Raw genomic sequence first — 19,499 nt, forward strand, 5'->3', positions numbered from 1 at the left:
CTCCAGGTCCCTTCTGGGTTCAGGCAGCTCCTCCTTATGCAAACCGTGTACTTGCATGAACCAAGGCTTGTTGACGGAATGCAGCAACGCAAACAGCCTTCATCCCCCAATTCGACTTGAGACATCTCTTGCACCAAGCAGGAACCTGCAGCTATCTTCTTTGGTGTATTTCTGTCTTTTCTTCCAACCAGAGAATCCATTTTTGCACCTTCTTCCAGATTGGCAGGGGCTCCTGTACTTCCTGGACACTTCTTTGACTTCTGGACTTGGTCTCCTCTCTCCGCAGGTCTTCAGGTCCAGGAATCCATCAGTAGTTGCTTGCAGTCTTGCTTAGTTCTTGCAGAATTCTTCATAACAGCTTGTAATGTGCTCTGAGGAAACATGCTGTACTTTACTCCTGCTTTCCTGGGCTCTGAAGTGGGGTAATTTACTTACCTTTGGTGTTTTCTTACACCCCCAGTGCCCCTCTAAACACTACCCTTGCCTAGGGGGGAATTCGGTATTCGCATTCCACTATTTTAGTGTATGGTTTGTGTTTCCCTAGGCCTATTGCAATCTATTGTATTTTTTACTGTTTACACTATTCTTTGACTGTTTACAAACCGGATTTTGGTTACTAGTGTATATATTGTGTATAATACTTCCCTCCAGAAGGAGTATTGCCTCTAAGATATTTTTGGCCTTGTGTCACTAAAATAAAGTACCTTTGTTTTTGGTAACATTGAGTATTGTCTTTTGTTGTGTATAAGTACTGTGTACCTATTGTGGTATTGCAGGACCTTCACATGTGTCCTAGTTCAGCCTTGGCTGCTCTGCTACAGCTACCCCCTAGACAGCCTAATCTGCTGGACACTGCCTACATTTCACTAATAAGGGATAACTGGACCTTGTATAAGGCTGGGGTATTCAAACTGGGGGGCCGGCCCGCCTAGGGGGGCCTCAAGTGATCCTAGGCGGGGCGCCAGGCTCTGGCCAAAAGAGGCATTATGCAGATAACACTGCTTTTTGTAAGCAAAAATACATTTACTGCATTTTTAAAAGGGAAACAGAACTTAACTGCAATGTTTAAATAAGTCTAGACATATTTAAACATAGTCCACTTGATAGAATAATTGTAAAAAATTCTGAGGGGGGGGCGATGATTTTATTTTCCCCCTGGGGGGGGCTTGGCATTAAAAAGTTTGAGAACCACTGGTATAAGGTGTAAGTACCTTAGGTACCCACTACAAACCAGGCCAGCCTCCTACAATGATTTATCTCTCTCTGGGGTTTCTTCTGTTCTCACAGACAGGCTTCTGCCCTCCTGAGAATTGAGCAGCTTAATCCCAGGAAGCTAGAACAATGCATTTCCTTTAGGAGATGGATGTTGCACCCTCTCCCATTGGAAATAGGTGTTACAGGCATGGGAGGGGTATCCTCCCGGAGCCTCAGGAAATGCTTTGAAGGGCACAAACGGTGCCCTCTTGCATAATTCAGTCTACACAACGGTTCAGGGACCCCAGTCCCTGGTCTGGCGCGAAACTGGACAAAGAAAAGGGGAGTAACCATTCCCCTGTCCATCACCACCGTAGGGGTGGTGCCCATACCTACCGCACCTTCACGACTCAAATTATTTAATCAATCACTCAACTGTTGTGCAGTGAAACCTTTTAAACGCACAGGATTATTCTGCGTCACTTCTGCTCTTAAAGGAACAACAGTGTGCTGATTCTGGGTATTAGAAATAGACATATTACCTAGCATGTTAAAGGGTATTCCTCCTTGTGGAGTACTGCAATTACTGCTCAGAATCTGCTGGGCACAAAATATGGTGAGGCTTTCTAAGGAAACCTCGCATCATGGGTAAATCCTGTCTCATTTGTCATTGGGCTTGGGTCTACAATTTGTGTGGGGGTTAATGGTCTAAGAAGAGAAGCTGTTCTCTCCATCTCTGAGTTGTTAGAATAAACTGATCTCTGCATACCATTTGGTGATATCCCAGTGGATGCAGCAGGTGTATTGGGAACTGTTGGGACCTTTAATGAATGTGCATTGCTTCTAGACGTACCTGGAGCATACAAGGGAACAACAGGACCTATAATGATAGGAACTGTTAATGCATTGGGACCAATATGATTTGTCTAATTCTGAGGAACTGTCATTCCCTCACTCTGTCCTGACAAGACAGTACTGACACTTTGGCGGTCATTCTGACCCTGGCGGTTGTAAACCGCCAGGGCAGAGTGCCGCGGAAGCAGTGCCAACAGGCTGGCGGTGCTTCAGGGGCCATTCTGACCGCGGCGGTAAAGCCGCGGTCAGAAAAGGGAAACCGGCGGTTTCCCGCCGGTTTCCCGCCGGTTTCCCGCCGCCCCAGGGAATCCTCCAAGGCGGCGCTGCAAGCAGCGCCGCCATGGGGATTCCGACCCCCTTACCGCCATCCTGTTTCAGGATGGCGGGAACGGGTGTCGTGGGGCCCCTGGGGGCCCCTGCAGTGCCCATGCCATTGGCATGGGCACTGCAGGGGCCCCCTAACAGGGCCCCATTGAGATTTTCAGTGTCTGCAAAGCAGACACTGAAAATCGCGACGGGTGCAACTGCACCCGTCGCACACCAGCAACTCCACCGGCTCCATTCGGAGCCGGCTTCATTGTTGCTGGGTCTTTCCCGCTGGGCGGGCGGGCGGCCTTTTGGCGGTCGCCCGCCCGCCCAGCGGGAAAGTCAGAATGACCGCGGCGGTCATTTGACCGCGGTGCGGTATTCTGGCGGGGGAACTTTGGCGGGCGGCCTCCGCCGCCCACCGAAGTTAGAATTACCCCCTATGTCCTGCTTGAGTCGGCGACACAATTGGTATTGACTGGCCTAGACTGAACATTTGCACAGGTTGATTCAGAATAAAATTTGGTACAGATTCACATGAGGTGACAGCACTGTCTGGCTCACATTAGAATTCAGCACAATCTGATTCACAGTAGGACTCTGTACAGGCTGAACTGACTGTGCTAAACCTCTCAACTGGTTGATTTACCTCAGGAATTTGTATCACTAACTTTGCAGGCGCACCGGCTACTATCAGATTTGGGGTTTGTGCACATGTGGAGTTACATTTTGTGCAGCTTCACCTCTTGCTCCTACTTCAACAGAGTGGTATGGAGGCAGACATTTAACAAGATCTGATTTATAAACTCAGCATCTGAATCACCCTTTTATGTCACTATCTTTTCATCATCAGTATCTGTTGTCTACTCTAATTTTCCTGTCTTTTTTTTAGTCTTAGGTTTAGAGTTTCCTCCTTCTCTGCTAGAAATAACTGGATACAATCTAGCTCCTTCAACTATGTCTGCTCTTCAAGCTCTTCATCCCATCTTGCCTCCGCAATTGTCTTTAATGCTTTCTGCACTCTATTCTCATTCTTTGTTTTCAATTTCAGTCACCCTATGTGTTTCCAAATGTTAAGCATTTCAAATTCTGTGGCTCTCAGAGGTGGTTTCATCTCATAAAACACTAGCCTCAGATTGTCTAGAGTTCTTAAAATAAAAGTTCCATAACAGGAAAATGCTAATGCACCTCCTTTCTCAGTAATCGTGTACCAATGTTCAAGCCGCACACATGAATGAAAACCTTTTTCCGATGCTACATAATGACCTGGAGTACCTTCAGGTGGGGTTTCCACTCCCTCTCTAACTGGAATAAACACAACTCCTTTCAATGCACTTTTTAACACTTTGAAGATCCTCATTTTCAATCAGATTCAATAAATCACAATCACTTTTTGTTTGAATCAGGAAGTAACTTCAATCCCACAATCCTTTTCTCTCTATGTCCTTAACCAATAGCAATGCAGCACTGTCCACCGATATCAGTGCGTCTTCAAACCAATCAACTAATACCAAGGTGGCACATGATGACTTCAAAGTCCCTCCTTTCAGCAACACATTAACTTCACAATTGCCTCTCACACACTCGCTCATACACATCTAATACAAAATATTACGAGCAAAAACCAACAATTAGTCTGCGTATTACAGGATAGGGACTCAACTCAAACACTTCAAAGCAGTACAGAGATACGCTTTCCGACTATAGCTTTCACAACTACACAACAAATTAGACTTGACCAGCAAACCTCACTCTGGTCGATATATATCCTCTCTGTGCACGCAAGATTCTTATAATACCAATTAAACTCAAACTCATTCAAGGAGAAATATCTGTCGACAATGTCTCATGACAAGTACCTCACTGCAGACAGTAAATTCACCAAGTATCTTCTACACATGTGCATTACCCCTGGCTCTTAAGCCACAATGGACCTATCAACAACAACCGCAAACATTTTTTACCAAGTGCCACAATCACAAGAGTATGACGACTCCCCAAAACATATCACAACCTACACTTTAACACAAACTTCAGGCCAAAAGCAATGGAAGCAAAAACCCCTATTAATACTCACACATCCGTCTCATGCAGGCATGACGCTGGAACTTCAGCATTCTTCGGAACAAACCATGGGACACAATTCAGGGTGGACATAATTTTGAGTGGCCAATAGCATGGGACCAATCCTATTGCTCAAAAAAATTGGAAAAAAGGAAATCTTGGGCACTAGGTCACTAACTAAAGTCGGCGAAAAGTCATTAAAAAGGAAAGACATCAGCATTTCAAAAGCTCGGTCAAGAGTCTTCTTCTTTGGGTAAGGGGAAAGATCTCTAAATCTCAGCACGGTATTTCAAAGGGGCAAGGATTATACCTCTCAGAGTCCAAGGGGTTCAGCAAGGGAGAATGCAGATTCAGATTCTTCGGGCTTCTCTCTGACCAAAGTCCAGCTGGGGAATGGTATATTAAAGTTCATAGGGCAAGATAATTTGTCAGTCCATCATTCCACATGACGCTGAAGGTGTAACATCCAATAGAAAACTGATCATGTGACTCAGACTGTAACATTGGTGAAGATTCTCGAGAGGTACATGAGAATGGTGTCCATCTGTACGCTTCCATTGCAACAGCTGTATATGTTACCAGTCCACAGTCCTAAATGTTCTGTCCTCAAGGACAACTTTCAGGCTCACTATGTGTACAACAATAGACATCTATTACCAAACTAGCATTCTCATAAGAACAAAATGTGGAAGATAGGTTCACGTTAGCAAGATGACTAGACATTTTCTGTACAGTCATGAATACAGGGCCTAACAGGCCTCACTTAGGCACCTGCAAGTGAATTAAAACAGCACATTAGATTTTTGCAAATAAAACACATTTCAATGTGCAAATTATGATTTCAACGTTAATAAACTTCTATTAGCATTCATGTTACAGTAACTTTTAAACAAAATAGCTCTAATACATTTCTATTAATACTTTTGCATACGATTTTAAAACATTTCCCATTAGAAATCGAACATTGTTTTCATGCAAGCTATTAGTTTATACTCTGAAATATATCATAATGACAAATTTATTCTGCAAACATGAAATTTAATCTCTATACCTCATGGGTTTCATCAGTTAATGTAGAGTGTCTACACACTAACATGGCTTCTCAGTGCATCACTTTACAATCAAACTAATAATACTTCGATTAACATAATGCATAAAATGTCACATTTACATCATCATTGTGACATGAGGGACAGTATTAAGATTTATGTTACTTCAAACAAAATAAAATAAAAAGATAAAGTAGTGCAGAAACCAGGCTGAAAACATGGAGCCTTGTATGTTTCCAGTAGTTGGGAGGTGCGCTCGAGGAGGGCTAAACACCAGAAAAGACATGGCGTATGGATGCCTTTCACTAATGAAATCAAGCGGATTTTAAAAGGCAAGCTCACGAACCAATGAAAGTGACAGGTGTGACATGGGCGTGGTTAAAAGCCCAAAGAGAGATTACAACAGGGACAGAGCGCTTGTGCGCTCGACACTAAAAAGAAAGGCTTCTCACACCTGTCCCCTTACCACGTTGGAATGGACCATGAGAAGCATGAACGATTAAATAACAAGAACACATAACACATCCCAGCACAACTAACCCAAGTAAAATATGGCATAACATAACACAGCACGGCTACATATTGTATCAGACAACATAACACAGTTCCAAATATTACACGCTATACTACAGCAAAACACACACCATTTAGCTTACACATTACACAGTCTAAAATCGCAAAGCACAATCCACACACAGAATTAAACATGAGAACGAGCAAGGGTGAATCCACTTTCTATCATGGCCACGGGGTTTCGGCGTCCGTCCCATCTCCCACGCGGACATACTGCGTGATCTCGTGCCCTCTGTGTTTCAGGGTCCTGAAGAGGGGGTTCCCCGCTCGAATCGAGTGATTTGCCCGGGCGTAGAGCGGTCCTCGGCAGCAGGGCCCGATCCCAGCCAGCCCTGGAGAGCTGCGAGGGACGGGAAATTCGGATTAGTCACGAAAGTCCCCCGCCCACTAGGTATCTATAATAACCAGAGGCCTCTCGCTTTCAGAGGCTTACTTCGTGTATCACCCGAGCCGATCAACACTTCCACGCCACGGAGGGCCTGCGGTACATCTATCGTCATCTCTCGGCTGTGGAATGGAGGAGAACAGGTCGAATCAATGCACCTGCTGCCAGATTTGCCCCCAAAGGGCCCATGGCGGATATAGGCTGCTGCTGGTCTCCATCACTGCCCAGTGGCTGGTAATACTGGCCTGTCTGGTGTACATGGGAGTGCACTCCCACCGGCCCCCAGGGGCTCAGGTAAGAGCCGGCACCCCACGCCCCTCCCCCTCCGCCCATCACTCTCAACCACAGGCCCGTGCCATTCACGCTTTCAGAACAGATGGCCATGGTGATGAAATAGCCAGAGGGTGTCATGCGTCTACTGCAGGGAACTTTGTGTACATGTCAAAACTTCCGGCACCAAATAGCAGGACAGCCTAGAGGGATAATGCACATGCTGCAGAGATCTGTGTATAATTCATTGATAAAAAAAAATCTGAATCCCAGGAAGAAAGCTCAGTTGATTTGGCCCAGAGACATACTCAAATTACTTGGAAGATAAAGATTGTAAATTCAAATATCGTAGCTCGGGTGGTTAATGAGTCAGTGGCGGGTATCTCTGTGTAATTAGCAGGTAAATGCTTTTAATCTCCGAAAAGACGTTTACTGGGTTAATAGACCGACCACACAGAACAGTGTGTAACATACAGGCGACAGGTTTGAAACCTTGTGAAATGCTAATGCTGCCCCTGTCTGTGTTTAACCAGCTGGCACTAAATTGGAATCCCTGGAAATAGTTCATTTAGGCTAATATTCTTACTGCAGGCATATCGGAAGTTCATAAACCAAGGTCACAGGACGAAGGTTTTGTGAGGGGGGAACTCTTTCGAAAGCGATCTGTATGTAGTGTGCAGTTAAAAGCATGAAGCTAGCTCGGTGGGCTCTTATGCCTGCTGCAAATATTTGTTTGTAACCGCTTGGTCACATATTCTAATCCCTGTGAGGTCAACTCAACCTTTTATATCTACATGAGGCCAATAAGGCTATTATTATTATTATTATTATTATTATTATTATTATTATTATTGTCGTTATTATCGTTAACGGTACGAAACACTGAGTACCTCAGAATACCTTTGTGCTGGTGGGCAATGCATATGCATGAATTGCCTATAGAGAACCAGGTTATCCGTTTTGCACTGTGATAAGAGTAGCTCAGTGGGCTGAACGCATCCTGCACATATCAACAACTAAAATTCGTAAGGCTAAGCAGTGAGGAAAGAAGTTATGTTTGCAGGTGTTTGCAGTATACATCTTTTGTCAAAAGGAGGCTCTTGAGTCATGCATAATGCAGCGTTTGATGTCATGCTTGATACAAGGACTGACCAGGGTCGGATTGGGACCACAACTAGGCCTGGGCACTCCCAAAAAAAGTGACTCACATTCTCGGACTGTCCCTTTCATTGATCGACTTTTGCCTATTTTCTTTGGATTAATATTTAGAGAAGTGTTGTTAAATTAAGTTTGAAAGCTCACAGAGATGTAAAGTTGTTGAAAACTAGAAGCCCTGAAGTTTGGCCAGGCTGGAGAGGTGAAACAAAACAGCCACAACCACATATCTGGCTAGGGTTCCCACCTGGCTGGTTTTTTTTTTACCAGTATGACTGGTATTTTAATGTCCTAGCTGGCACGAAAATGAGGGAAATCACCCAAAGCCGGTATTTTTTTTAACTCTGATCATTACATTACATACTTTAAAAGCAAATATTATGCAAAAGTATATTAAAATGTTTTCTTAAAGGTGAGTTAATCCTAGACAGATCTAGAACAGTCACTTTAAAAAGGACTGTGGATGTTTTTATATGAAGAGTCCTTATTTATCATAGCTCGGGCCTTTGCAGAGTCTGGCCGCTTATGTTTTGTTTGTGAGGTTTTAGCTCAAAGGTATTGGAGTGATTTACAGGAGCACTAGTTACATTACACATGATCCTATTCTTTGATTAGAAAGTAGTTTACAGCAGTGCTTAATTTGTCAATAAAAACATGCCGGTGTCCAAAGCCCTCCTGTTAAAACACACAGCTGCTGCATTTAAATGTGCAAGCACTGAATAATGAGGCAGCGTAATCCTGAAGCCATCTCGGGCCTCTTCACTCCATTTAAAGCCACTCTGTGCCCCTTCAGCTCACTCTGGCAGCTTTCTGCTTTCTCCCTTTGTGACGCTTTTTTGTTTTTCTCTTCCTCTTCGTTCCCATATGTGTCTTTTGCTCGCAGCAAATGGTTGAGGCAGAAGAATAAGCCCCGGTCCTCAAAAGTAAGTGCCAGTGCTCAGCACCGGAAACAACAAGCACAAATGAAGCACTGGTCTACAGCCTCTCTATTTTTCTCTCTAGGAAAGGTGGCCTCACACTGAGGCATATGCAAAGGCACACCCCCCACCGGGTCTAAAAGACATTGGGCTGAGGTGACAACTTCTGCCCCCAGCAAGGCCTCTGCAAGCTCCCTCCTGCCCTGCTCACCAAGGCCACAATGTGGTGGCCCAGCGGGGAGGTGTTAGGGGAAGAACTGCTGCTGGGCCTGGTCAGACACATGCCTGCCTCTCCCTAACCCAGGTGAGAATAGCCCAAGGGCCAGAGTAACATCTGGCCCCCAGGCTAGCTCAGGTGGGAGGAGGCATGGCCGAGTCTGGGCCTGCCAGACTGTAAGGCTCTGTGGGCTGGTTAACAGAGATAAAAAACAGCCCACATGTGACCCTGATGCACCGGCCCATCGCCCAGTTCCCGACTGCCCGCCTTCCCAAGCCAACACAGGGCCTGACCCGTTTCTTTCCAAAAGCCCCATTTTTAGTCAGCACTCTTCATCCATGATCTACTGTGGTGCCATTACATTTTGCTTCAACCCACTAAGGCATGGGTGCAGTCAGGGTTTTGGAAGTTGGATAAAAAAAAGAAAAGTAGGGGCGCACTGTGTCATAGAGCTCAAGATACACCCAAGTGACGAACCTCAAGTAGAGCAAAACTGGTCTCAGATTGCTTGTAGTCCCTTCTGGAGGGGCCATCACCTGGCAGGAGGACCAGGGTCAGTTTTGATTTGCGTAAGGAGGACCTTTGTCTGCAGTGCCATAGTGGCCAAAAACAATGGACTGGAATATGGCTACTGAGCGATTACCAGAGGCTGAGTTTAATTAAAGCATTCCATCCATCGCCTTGTTGTTGCAGTATATATTTTTTCATTCAGGACCAATGCTCTGTGCATTCTGCACAAAGGCCAAGAACTGGTCGGGCATGTATTCTGTCTACATTTGTACCACATTGACAGGGACTAGACGAAACTCACAATGTCTTAAGCCTCAGCTCCAGAGCTCTCAAACGTGACCAGACGCTTCTCTTGTGTCATTCTAGCTGAGCGTGCAGTTACAGAAGAAAAGTGTTCCCTGTTTTTTGTGAAGTTCAATGCAATTGTGAAACCATTTACTAAAAACTACAACGAATAATAGAAAAATATAGCGGTCGCGGGCACAGAGTACAATCTTGTTGGACCATAGACCTGGCTTGAATACACCATAACCTCAGTAAAATGTACAAATGAAACACAAAGTTATAAACACATGCCCACAACCTGACTCACAAGGACATTTACACACTAATAAAAAGTAAAACGCTGCGGGGAAAGAAACCACAATAAAATAACATGCTGGAAAAGGCAAATATTCCTCGGAAATTAAATAAAGCTCAACATGTGAAATGCAAACCGGCATCTTCTTTTTAAGGGATGTCTTAACAGTTTTACAGCCAATGTTCAAAAATCAGTGTTTTTCCCTGTAAAGTTAAGGACAGAATATTGGGTCCCATAGGGACCTGTTGTAACACAAGCTTTTAATAACTGCTGGGTCTTGCAAACCAAGGGACCTGCCCGCATTTAAGGCATTGATACAGGGTCAGCCCACTTCAGGTATTGGCTGATCTGATTGTGAGCGACAGCATTGTACTCTTGCATAATGTTCTCATTAGCACAACCAGGTGCTTGCTTGTCGTTATACTAAAACATTCCTAAAGAAAATAGGCATTGTCAAAGACAAACGACCAGCGGCCAGCAGCAGGTCTATTGGCTTTGCCAAAGCTTTTTTGCAGATGTTATGTTACTATTTTTTTAAAGCACAAGTTCACTGTTTCCAGAGGTGCCATCAGCACTGTTGAGGGACGAGCATCAAGATAATGTGGTCCAGGGAGGAAGCAGGGATAGAAGTCGACCCGCCTACTCCACAGATAACGGTGCTCGATGCAACCTACAGGCAATGGTTAGGTGTGATGTCCCATTTAAATGCGTAGAACTCAATATGTGTCTTTTGTAAGACACCTAGAAATGACCTTTCAGAACTGTGAAAAGTGAACAGTTGAGGTTCTTTTATTGAAGGCACCCCTATAATATAAAGAGTGCACACTTACAGGAGATGCCTGTACAATGGAAATGAACACGAAAAATGCTGGCTCTCCATGCTGTAATAGTGCACAGATGGTGCCAAGACAGCACAGTGCCTCCCTTTTCAGCTGAATGTATGTCAGTCCTATCGAGGGGTGCTGCATCACCCCACTCAAAATATCTAACTGATTGTGAACATTTCTGTTAATGTCCCGTGAAGCGTACAACAATCACGCAGAGCACTGTGCCTTGAAATGCCATGCAGCAAAGTGTGCAGGCACTCTCAAAGTGTCGCAGCTCTTCGGAGACACCCTTCTGAGAAGTGCATGTCCAGACTTGGTCAAAGTGTAGCAGCCCTTCCGAGAAACCCTTTTGAGAAGTGTAAATACTGTTTTGTTCAAGGTGTAGCAGCCCTGCTGAGAAGTGCATGTACTGTCTCGTTCAAAGTGTAGCAGCCCTGCTGAGAAGTGCATGTACTGTCTCGTTCAAAGTGTAGCAGTCCTGCTGTGAAGTGCATGTACTGTCTCGTTCAAAGTGTAGCAGTCCTGCTGTGAAGTGCATGTACTGTCTCGTTCAAAGTGTGGCAGCCCTTCGGTGAAATCCTTCTGAGAAGTGTATGTACTGTCTCGTTCAAAGTGTAGCAGCCCTGCTGAGAAGTGCATGTACTGTCCCGTGCAAAGTGTAGTAACCCTGTTGAAAAGTGCATGTACTGTCTTGCTGAAAGACTAGCAGGCCCACTGCGAATTGCATGTACTGTTCCACTCAACGTGTGGCAGCCCTGCCGACAAGTGCATGTACTGTCTCAAAGTGTAGCAGTGGTGCTGAACCGTGCAAGTACTTTTTCAAAGTGTAGCAGCCCTACTGAGAAGTGCAGATTCGGTCTCATTCAAACTATAGCTGCCCTGCTGAGAAGTGCAGGTGATGTTTCTGAGTGTAGCCGCCCCGCGGAGAAGCGCATCAATTGTCCCATTAAATGTAAAATAGCCTTGCAGAGAAGACCATTTATTAAGTCACTGAAAGCATAACAGTATGGCTGAGATAGCTCAACTGGTTCATGACAAGTATGGCTAGCCAGTTGAGAAGTGCGTCTACTGTCACATTTAAAGTATATCAGCCCCTGTGAAGTGCCTGCTTTGCCCATGTCATAGTACTTAAACCTTTCTGATAAGGTTCATACTGCCTCACCAAAGTTTAGGAGCCCTATTGAAAAGTGATCATATATTCCCAATAAAAGCATAGCAATACTTTTCAAAAGTGCTTGCACTAAACCATTAAAAACATATTATGCCCATTGAAAAAGGCACTGCTGATACTTCTTCGAGGGATGTGTAGCAGCCACACCTGAAAGTGGTTTTGCTGTCCTCCTACAAATAAAGTAATTTGGCGGATAATTGTTTGTAATGTCCTATTAAAAGTGTAGAGATTCTTTAAGAAGTGCAGCACTATTCCTCTGTGAGTATAACAGCAATCTCGGAAAGTGGCGATATTAAAACAATTATAAGCAAACCAAGGGGCAGGTTTAAGAGCCCCTAGCGCCTCCTTGTGCCACATTAATGTCATTTTTTTTTTTTTTACACCAATGTGGCCCTATGGGCCAAAATCGCTGCGCCAAATATACAAAGTGGCTCAATACATGGATTGCACCACTAGGTAACCCTTTGAGCTACATTTTGCCTGCACCAGGCATAATGTATGCAAAGGGGGGGCTGAAAAAATAGCGCAAAGAAATCTAAAAGATTTCTTTGCATACTTTTTTCGGCACTTTTAATGCCGGCTTCAAGCAGGCGTTAAATGTATGCATGCCATTGTTTTCAGTGGGCCTCAATGGGCTTTGCAGGATGAGCATCAACATTTTTTACGCTAATCCTGCAAAGCTCCGAACTAGCGTTACAAATTTTGATGTTAGTTCCCAAACTACCGCCATGATGCGTCGTATCTTAGATACGGTGCACACATGGTGGCGTTAGGGGGTGCTAAATGGCGCAAGAAAAGTGGCGCTGCACTGGGTGCAGCAACACTTTTCTCAAATCTGGCCCCAGGTATCCTGAAATGTGCCGGTACTGCCACCTTAAGGTGAATTAGGGGGCTGAGACACAAAAATGTGAAGCAAAGAAAAATGGATGCTACTTCCTTCCTGGACTAGTACTGGCTTATTAGAAGTGTAGCATGCATCTTAGGATGTGCCGGCGCTGAGCAATAGAAGGAAGGGTATAAGCCTTAGTGACAAGAACTGATAGGCTCTGTTAAAGTAAATCCGTCCTTCTGAAAGGTACATCAACAGTAAAGTGTATTACTCTTTCCGAGGAGGACTGGTATTTCCCACTGGGGCTTAGCTACCATTGGTGCAACAGGTGCAGCAGCACCTAGGCCCAGAACCTTGAGGGGGGCATTGAAACCTGATAATTGCTGTATTTTACTACTTCAACAGCAGCCAAAGACTCAATTTTGCATGCTTGCACCAGGGCTATAGCATCCTTGCTATGCTGCTGACTGCCCCTTTGAGCTGTATTGATTTAAATGAGAAACAATTACAGTTTGAGGGGACCCCTGTCCCCATCATTGCTCCAGGCACCCCCAAAAACTGCACAGCAGGTATTTCAAGCAGCCAGAGGGTCCAGGGGCCAGCACTGGGCAGTCATAGAACTCGAAACCTGAGCTTGCCCTCATTTAGCAGTGCACCTTGGCCATGCAGCTTATCTCTTTACAGAATAGGGGGTGTCCACAGATGTGTGAAGGCATCCCCGTGCAGACACTGGAGGCATAAGGTTCATGATAATCGTGGCTGAGATATTTTAAGGTGCAGGGCTGCAGGCTCTACAGGAGTTTGTCAAAGTATTAAGGGAGAGGACTGGGATCAGAGAGGTTGGACAATGCATCTGGCCAACCTACTACCTCTTCAAAGTATGAAAATAGCTAGTTTCTTCATGGTGCTTCAGACCGCCAGCATACCCTGCTTCTAAGTACTTACAGTTTTTCCTTGTAGTGGATTTTAGATAAAGCCTGCAGCAGAGGTGGTGAGCTGGCCAGTGGCACTAACTCACTAAAGTCAATTATGTGTTACTGGACAGAGAAATGCAAACTCCTTCCTGTGGGATAGGCACGACACTCTGGTGCCACAACTACCATGACATTTGTTTTAAAAAATGGGATACAGTGGGGCCTGTTAACCTATTCCCTCTCAAAACATGAATACTAATTAAATAAATGTCCTCTTGATCTCAATAAATGTGCAAAACCAAACACTGGAAATCGTCTCAAAGGCTTGCAGCTATGGAAATCGGTTAATAATTTCTTACAGCATGATGGGATCTCGCAAATACAAATCTTAGGGCCACATGTACGAAAGTGTGAAGTTGTAAGTTCCTACTTGCGATTTCATGTGAATCGCAGTTAAGAAATCCCATTTTCAATGTTTGAAACTCTTTGCGATTCCCAGTGGGTCGCAAACAGACTTACCTCATGAATATTAATGAGGTAGGTCTCAGTTTGTGATCCAATGGGAATTGCTAAAATCACAGAGATGGTGGCTTGCTGGGGTCAGCAGAGCACCATGTCTGTGATTGCTTTTAAATAAAGCAATTTAAAAACTGCAGCCCATTTTCCTTAAAGGCATACAGGATGTGTAGAAAATAAAAAATGCTCTTTTCATTTTTTAAGACTAGCCTAATCTTAAAATGCTTTTACAAACATTCACAAAGGGAAAGGGGTCCCCTGGTGACCCCTTTCCCAACGGGACCCCTTTCCCGTTGTGAATGGGTTACCACCAATTTGAAATTGGTGGTAAACTGCAGATGTTTTGCGACTGCACTCTGGTTGCAAAACATTCACACATACCACTGCGAATCAGTATTAGGAAGGGGCGCCCTCAATACGCCCCTTCCTAATCCCAAATGGCACTTAGTGCAGCGCCACTTCTCATCAATCTGCCCCTAAGTGTTTTTTACGGCTGCAAACTCCTTGATTCAGCATTTCTAACCATAAAAGTGTTTTTGGAGATCTACCAATAGTGTGTTTTAGGTGACAAAAAAGTTTTTTCAACACTTAAAATGTAATTGCAAATGGATACTGATTCGGCATCTGGAAGTGGCATGTTGTAAGCAACCCTTTCAAATACGAAATCGGTATGCTATGTGTTAATGGTTTGCAACAGAAATCCGGTTGCATGACATTGCAAAGTTACTCAGGCCTGAAAGTAGGAGTGGGTTGAAGAATAGGTAGTGGTCCACCAGTACACTCTAGTGTCTTAAAGAAAACCTTCAAAAAAGAAAACCTTTTTAAAAATGCAACCTCTTTTCCTTTAAGGAAAACGAGCTTCACTTAAAACAATAATTGTTTTATTTAAAAGCAACCACGGACATAGTGGTCTGCTAACACCAGCAGGGCACCATCTCTGTAAAGCCCCCCAATCATAGTGATTCCCAATTTATAAGCTACCTAATTAATATTGATGCGGTCGATCAGGTTGCAACCCATTTTTATTAGAGTTGTTATGAACCAACCTATTTATACAAAGGCTGGTTCTTACAAATCCATTCTAGTCGCAATAATTCTGGTCACAATTTGCAACCAGTATTATGCAACCGGATAATCGTACACCTGGACTAAAACAGATGAATATATACCACAGATCATATAAAATATAATTTGTGATGTGTTTTTTGTTTGCGATGATGCCACTGAAAAGTATGCCACAAAATACACTCTTCTGTTACTATGCAATTATGATCATTTCAACTGAATAAGACAACGTTTACTACAGATCAATAGAAAACCGAAGTGTTTTTGCATCCAAAAGTATAGCTGGTGAATTTTGTCCTTACTTACAAAATGTGTTCCCATCATAATTAGAAATTAAGAGGAACAATCTCCTGTATTGAAGGTCATGGTTTATAGAGTTATAAAAGAAGAAGTTGATGATTTTCACTTCTTTGTTTTAAGAAGTCACTGCTACTTTCTCATTTTACTCAAAGTTCAAAGTTTATTGACCAGTCAAAATAAATCATTCCATCGTCATACAGTACAATACTGATATAAAACCATTGAAATGATAAAACATCTACATTGCAGTATAAACATTGACAATTAAAAAAATGTTTTACAAATGCAAACAGTTCAATAATGGCATTGTAATAATAAAGCATCTACATTGCAGTATATCCATACACAATTAAAAAAAACTTTTAGAATGGCAGACACAGCTGATATATTGCACACACAAAGCTATCATCATTATAAACCCTAGCTCCAATTAGCTAAACAAAAAAAGCGTGAGCAAAATTTGGGGGTGCTCAAAGTCCCATCAACAAATGATAGCATTACCAGGAGTTCTTTCTGTCTGATGATCCAGGCTGCAAATAGCAATTTAGGGACTGCAACCACTATCATTAATGAGGAATCACTCTTGCAAATTGCAAATTTTGGGGCATTAAGTCGATCTATTATGGAGAGGTTCCCACATAAGTGGGCAATCCACCTACGCCTAGGCACAGCATGTGTAGAGCAAAACAAAAGTAGGTGTTCATCTGTTTCATCCGCAGAGATGCAGAATTTACAGTTTTTTGTACCATCTGTGGAGGGAGCCCAATGTGCAGTAAGGGCAGCAAGTGGCAAAGTGCCATACCTAACTGCAAAAACAGAGTGCAGGTGCTTGGCGGTCTGATGACATCCAAAAAGGCTCAGCCAAGGGCACAGTTTTAAACTGCAGAAAACCTCTAGTCAATGGTCCTTGGTCACTAGACTGATCAATCCAAGAGGATACCCTCTCCCAAAATTTCTGCTTAACAATTGGGATGGCATTCTGTAGGATTGCAGCTGGCATATCCCAGATTTTTGGAAGCCCTAACACAACCCATAAATATCTCAAATTCCTCAGCCAATCAATCTTCTGCACTGCTTGCATAAGCCCCAATACATCACTAAGACCAGCCCTATAATTTTGCAATTCAATGGTTTAGCGTATACTGTCCCAATATAGCACAGATCTTAACCTCTTCGCTGCCAGGCCTTTTCCCCCTCAGGTGCCAGGCCTTTTTTTTTATATTTGGAGCAGTTCGCGCTTAGGCCCTCATAACATTTTGTCCACATAAGCTACCCACGCCAAATTTCCATCCTTTTTTTCCAACATTCTAGGGATTCTAGAGGTACCCAGAGTCTGTGGGTTCCCCTGAAAGAGACCAAGAAATTAGCCAAAATACAGCAAAAAATGTTGTTTCTTAAAAAAACAATGGTAAATAAATGCTGCAGAAGAAGGCTTGTGGTTTTTTCCCTGAAAATGGGATCAACAAAGGGTGTGCAGTGCTAAAATTACCAGCTTCCCAGCTTTCAGGAACAGGCAGACTTGAATCAGAAAACACAATTTTTCAACACAATTTTGGCATTTTACTGGGACATACCCCATTTTTTATATTTTTTGTGCTTTCAGCCTCCTTCCAGTTAGTGACAGAAATGGGTGTGAAACCAATGCTGGATCCCAGAGAGCTAAACATTTCTGGAAAGTAGACGAAATTCTAAATTCAGCAAGGGGTAATTTGTGTAGATCCTACAAGGTTTTCCTACAGAAAATAACAGCTGAAATAAAAAAGTATCGAAATTGAGGTGAAAAAAAACCAGCCATTTATTTCTACGTTTTACTCTGTAACTTTTTCCTGCGATGTCAGATTTCTGAAAGCAATATACCGTTACGTCTGCTGGACTCTTCTGGGTGTGGCACCTAATGAAACCTACCAAACCTGTGCATTTTTTTAAAACTAGACACCTAGGGGAATCCAGGATGGGGTGACTTGTGGGGCTCTCAACAGGTTCTGTTACCCAGAATCCTTTGCAAACCTCAAAATTTGGCTAAAAAATCACTATTTCTTCAGCTTTTGGTGACAGAAAGTTCTGGAATCTGAGAAGAGCCACAAATTTCCTTCCACCCAGCGTTCCCCCAAGTCTCCCGATAAAAGTGGTACCTGACTTGTCTGGGTAGGTCTATTGCCCGCTAAAGGAAATGCCCCAAAACACTATGTGGACACATCAAAATGATCAAATAGTAAACTACCTGTTTTTGCCGGGGACGACCTGCGCTTTTGGTCCGGCGCTCAGCAGCCATATAGGGAAACCTACCAAACCCAAACATTTCTGAAAACTAGACACCCGAAGGAATCCAGATAGCTGTGACTTGCTTGATCCCCCAATGTTTTCTTACCTAGAATCCTCAGCAAACCTCAAATTTAGTTTAAAAAAATCAAATTTTTCACACATTTCTGTGTGGGATCACTGCATCGGGACACATTTCCTACCACCCAACGTTCCCCTCAGTCTCTTGGTAAAAATGATACCTCACTTGTATAGGTGGGCCAAATGCCTGTGACAGGGAAGAGCCAAAAACATGTTGAAATTGAGGGGGAACCAAAGCGGGTCCAAAAAGGCAGTTTGAAAAAAAACATTTTTAGGCTGACAAGTGGGGCAAAATTCTTATCGGTATAGATGAGACAATCCGGAAGGTTCCATCACAAAAATGTGGAAAAAATGTGTGATTTCCAGCAAAGTTGGAGGTTTGCATGGCATTGTGGGTAAGAAAATGGTACGGGGTGCCCTCAAGGGAGGCAGATATGGCCAACAGAAATGTGCCCCCATGGGGAGGGAACCTTGCCCCATGGGCTGCACCCAAACAAAACACACACATACACACACACCAATCCCTGGTGCCTAGGTGGATTCTGCCCCCGTGGCAGATCGGCTTCGGTAGAAATAGGCCGATCTGCCCCAGGGGGAGCAGAAATGGCCTAAAATAAATGTGCCCCTCCAGGGGAGCGACCCTTGCCTAAGGGGGCGTGACCCTTGCGTGAAATTGGCGCAAAAAAAAATCCCGGTACCTTGTGGTTTCTGGTCTAATAAAAATTGGCCGATCTGCCCCCAAGGGGGGCAGAATTGGCCTAAAATAAATTTGCCCCCCACGGGGGCGACCCTTGTCTAAGGGGTCACTCCCCTCACATGAAAAATTACAGCAAAAAATCCCTGGTTTCTAGTGGTTTCTGCCCCCCTTGGGGGCACATTGGCCTAATAAAATAGGCCGATCGGCCCCCAAGGGGGGAAGAAATGGCCTAGAGTTAATTTTGCCCCCAGGGGAGCGACCCTTGTTTAAGGGGTCGCCCCCCACGGATGAATATAAAAACTAAAAAAAAAAAAAATCCCTGGTGTCTAGGGGTTTCTGCCCCCAGCGAGGGCAGATCGGCCTAATTATAATAGGCCGATCATCCCCCCAGCAGGGGCAGAAAAGGCCTAAAAATATTTTGCCTCCCTGGGGAGTGGCCCTTGCCCAAGGGGCCGCTCCCCTAATGTATGAATATTAAAAAAAAAACCCTGGTGTCTAGTGGCATTTCTGCCCCCCTTAGGGGCAGAAATGGCCTAAAGACAATTTTCCTTCCATGGGAGCGACCCTTCCCTAAGGGGTCGCTCCCCACATATAAAAAGTAAAATATAAACAAACAAAAAAATATATCCCTGGTGTCTAGGGTTTCGGCCTAATTAGATTAGGCAGATCTGCCCCCGGGAGGGGCAGAAAAGCCCTAAAAATAATTTGCCCCCCTGGGGAGCGGCCCTTGCCCAAGGGGCCGCTCCCCTTATGACATAAAGAAAA

General features: G+C 44.1%; 1 protein-coding gene and 1 long non-coding RNA gene across 2 annotated transcripts in view; one reads left to right on the plus strand and one right to left on the minus strand.

The window, feature by feature from the left end:
• The window catches only part of LOC138294168 (uncharacterized), a 354,474-nt gene that overhangs the window by 217,742 nt on the left and 117,233 nt on the right, over nt 1–19,499 (minus strand). The window lies entirely within an intron of this gene.
• The window catches only part of TNFSF4 (TNF superfamily member 4), a 107,794-nt gene continuing 94,837 nt past the window's right edge, over nt 6,543–19,499 (plus strand). The window contains exon 1 of the mRNA XM_069233346.1: nt 6,543–6,720. Coding sequence (XP_069089447.1) covers nt 6,556–6,720 — 165 coding nt within the window. The 5' untranslated portion in view covers nt 6,543–6,555. The remainder of the gene's footprint in view (nt 6,721–19,499) is intronic.

Source organism: Pleurodeles waltl, chromosome 4_2, assembly GCF_031143425.1.
Source record: "Pleurodeles waltl isolate 20211129_DDA chromosome 4_2, aPleWal1.hap1.20221129, whole genome shotgun sequence".
In the NCBI taxonomy this organism is placed as follows: domain Eukaryota; kingdom Metazoa; phylum Chordata; class Amphibia; order Caudata; family Salamandridae; genus Pleurodeles; species Pleurodeles waltl.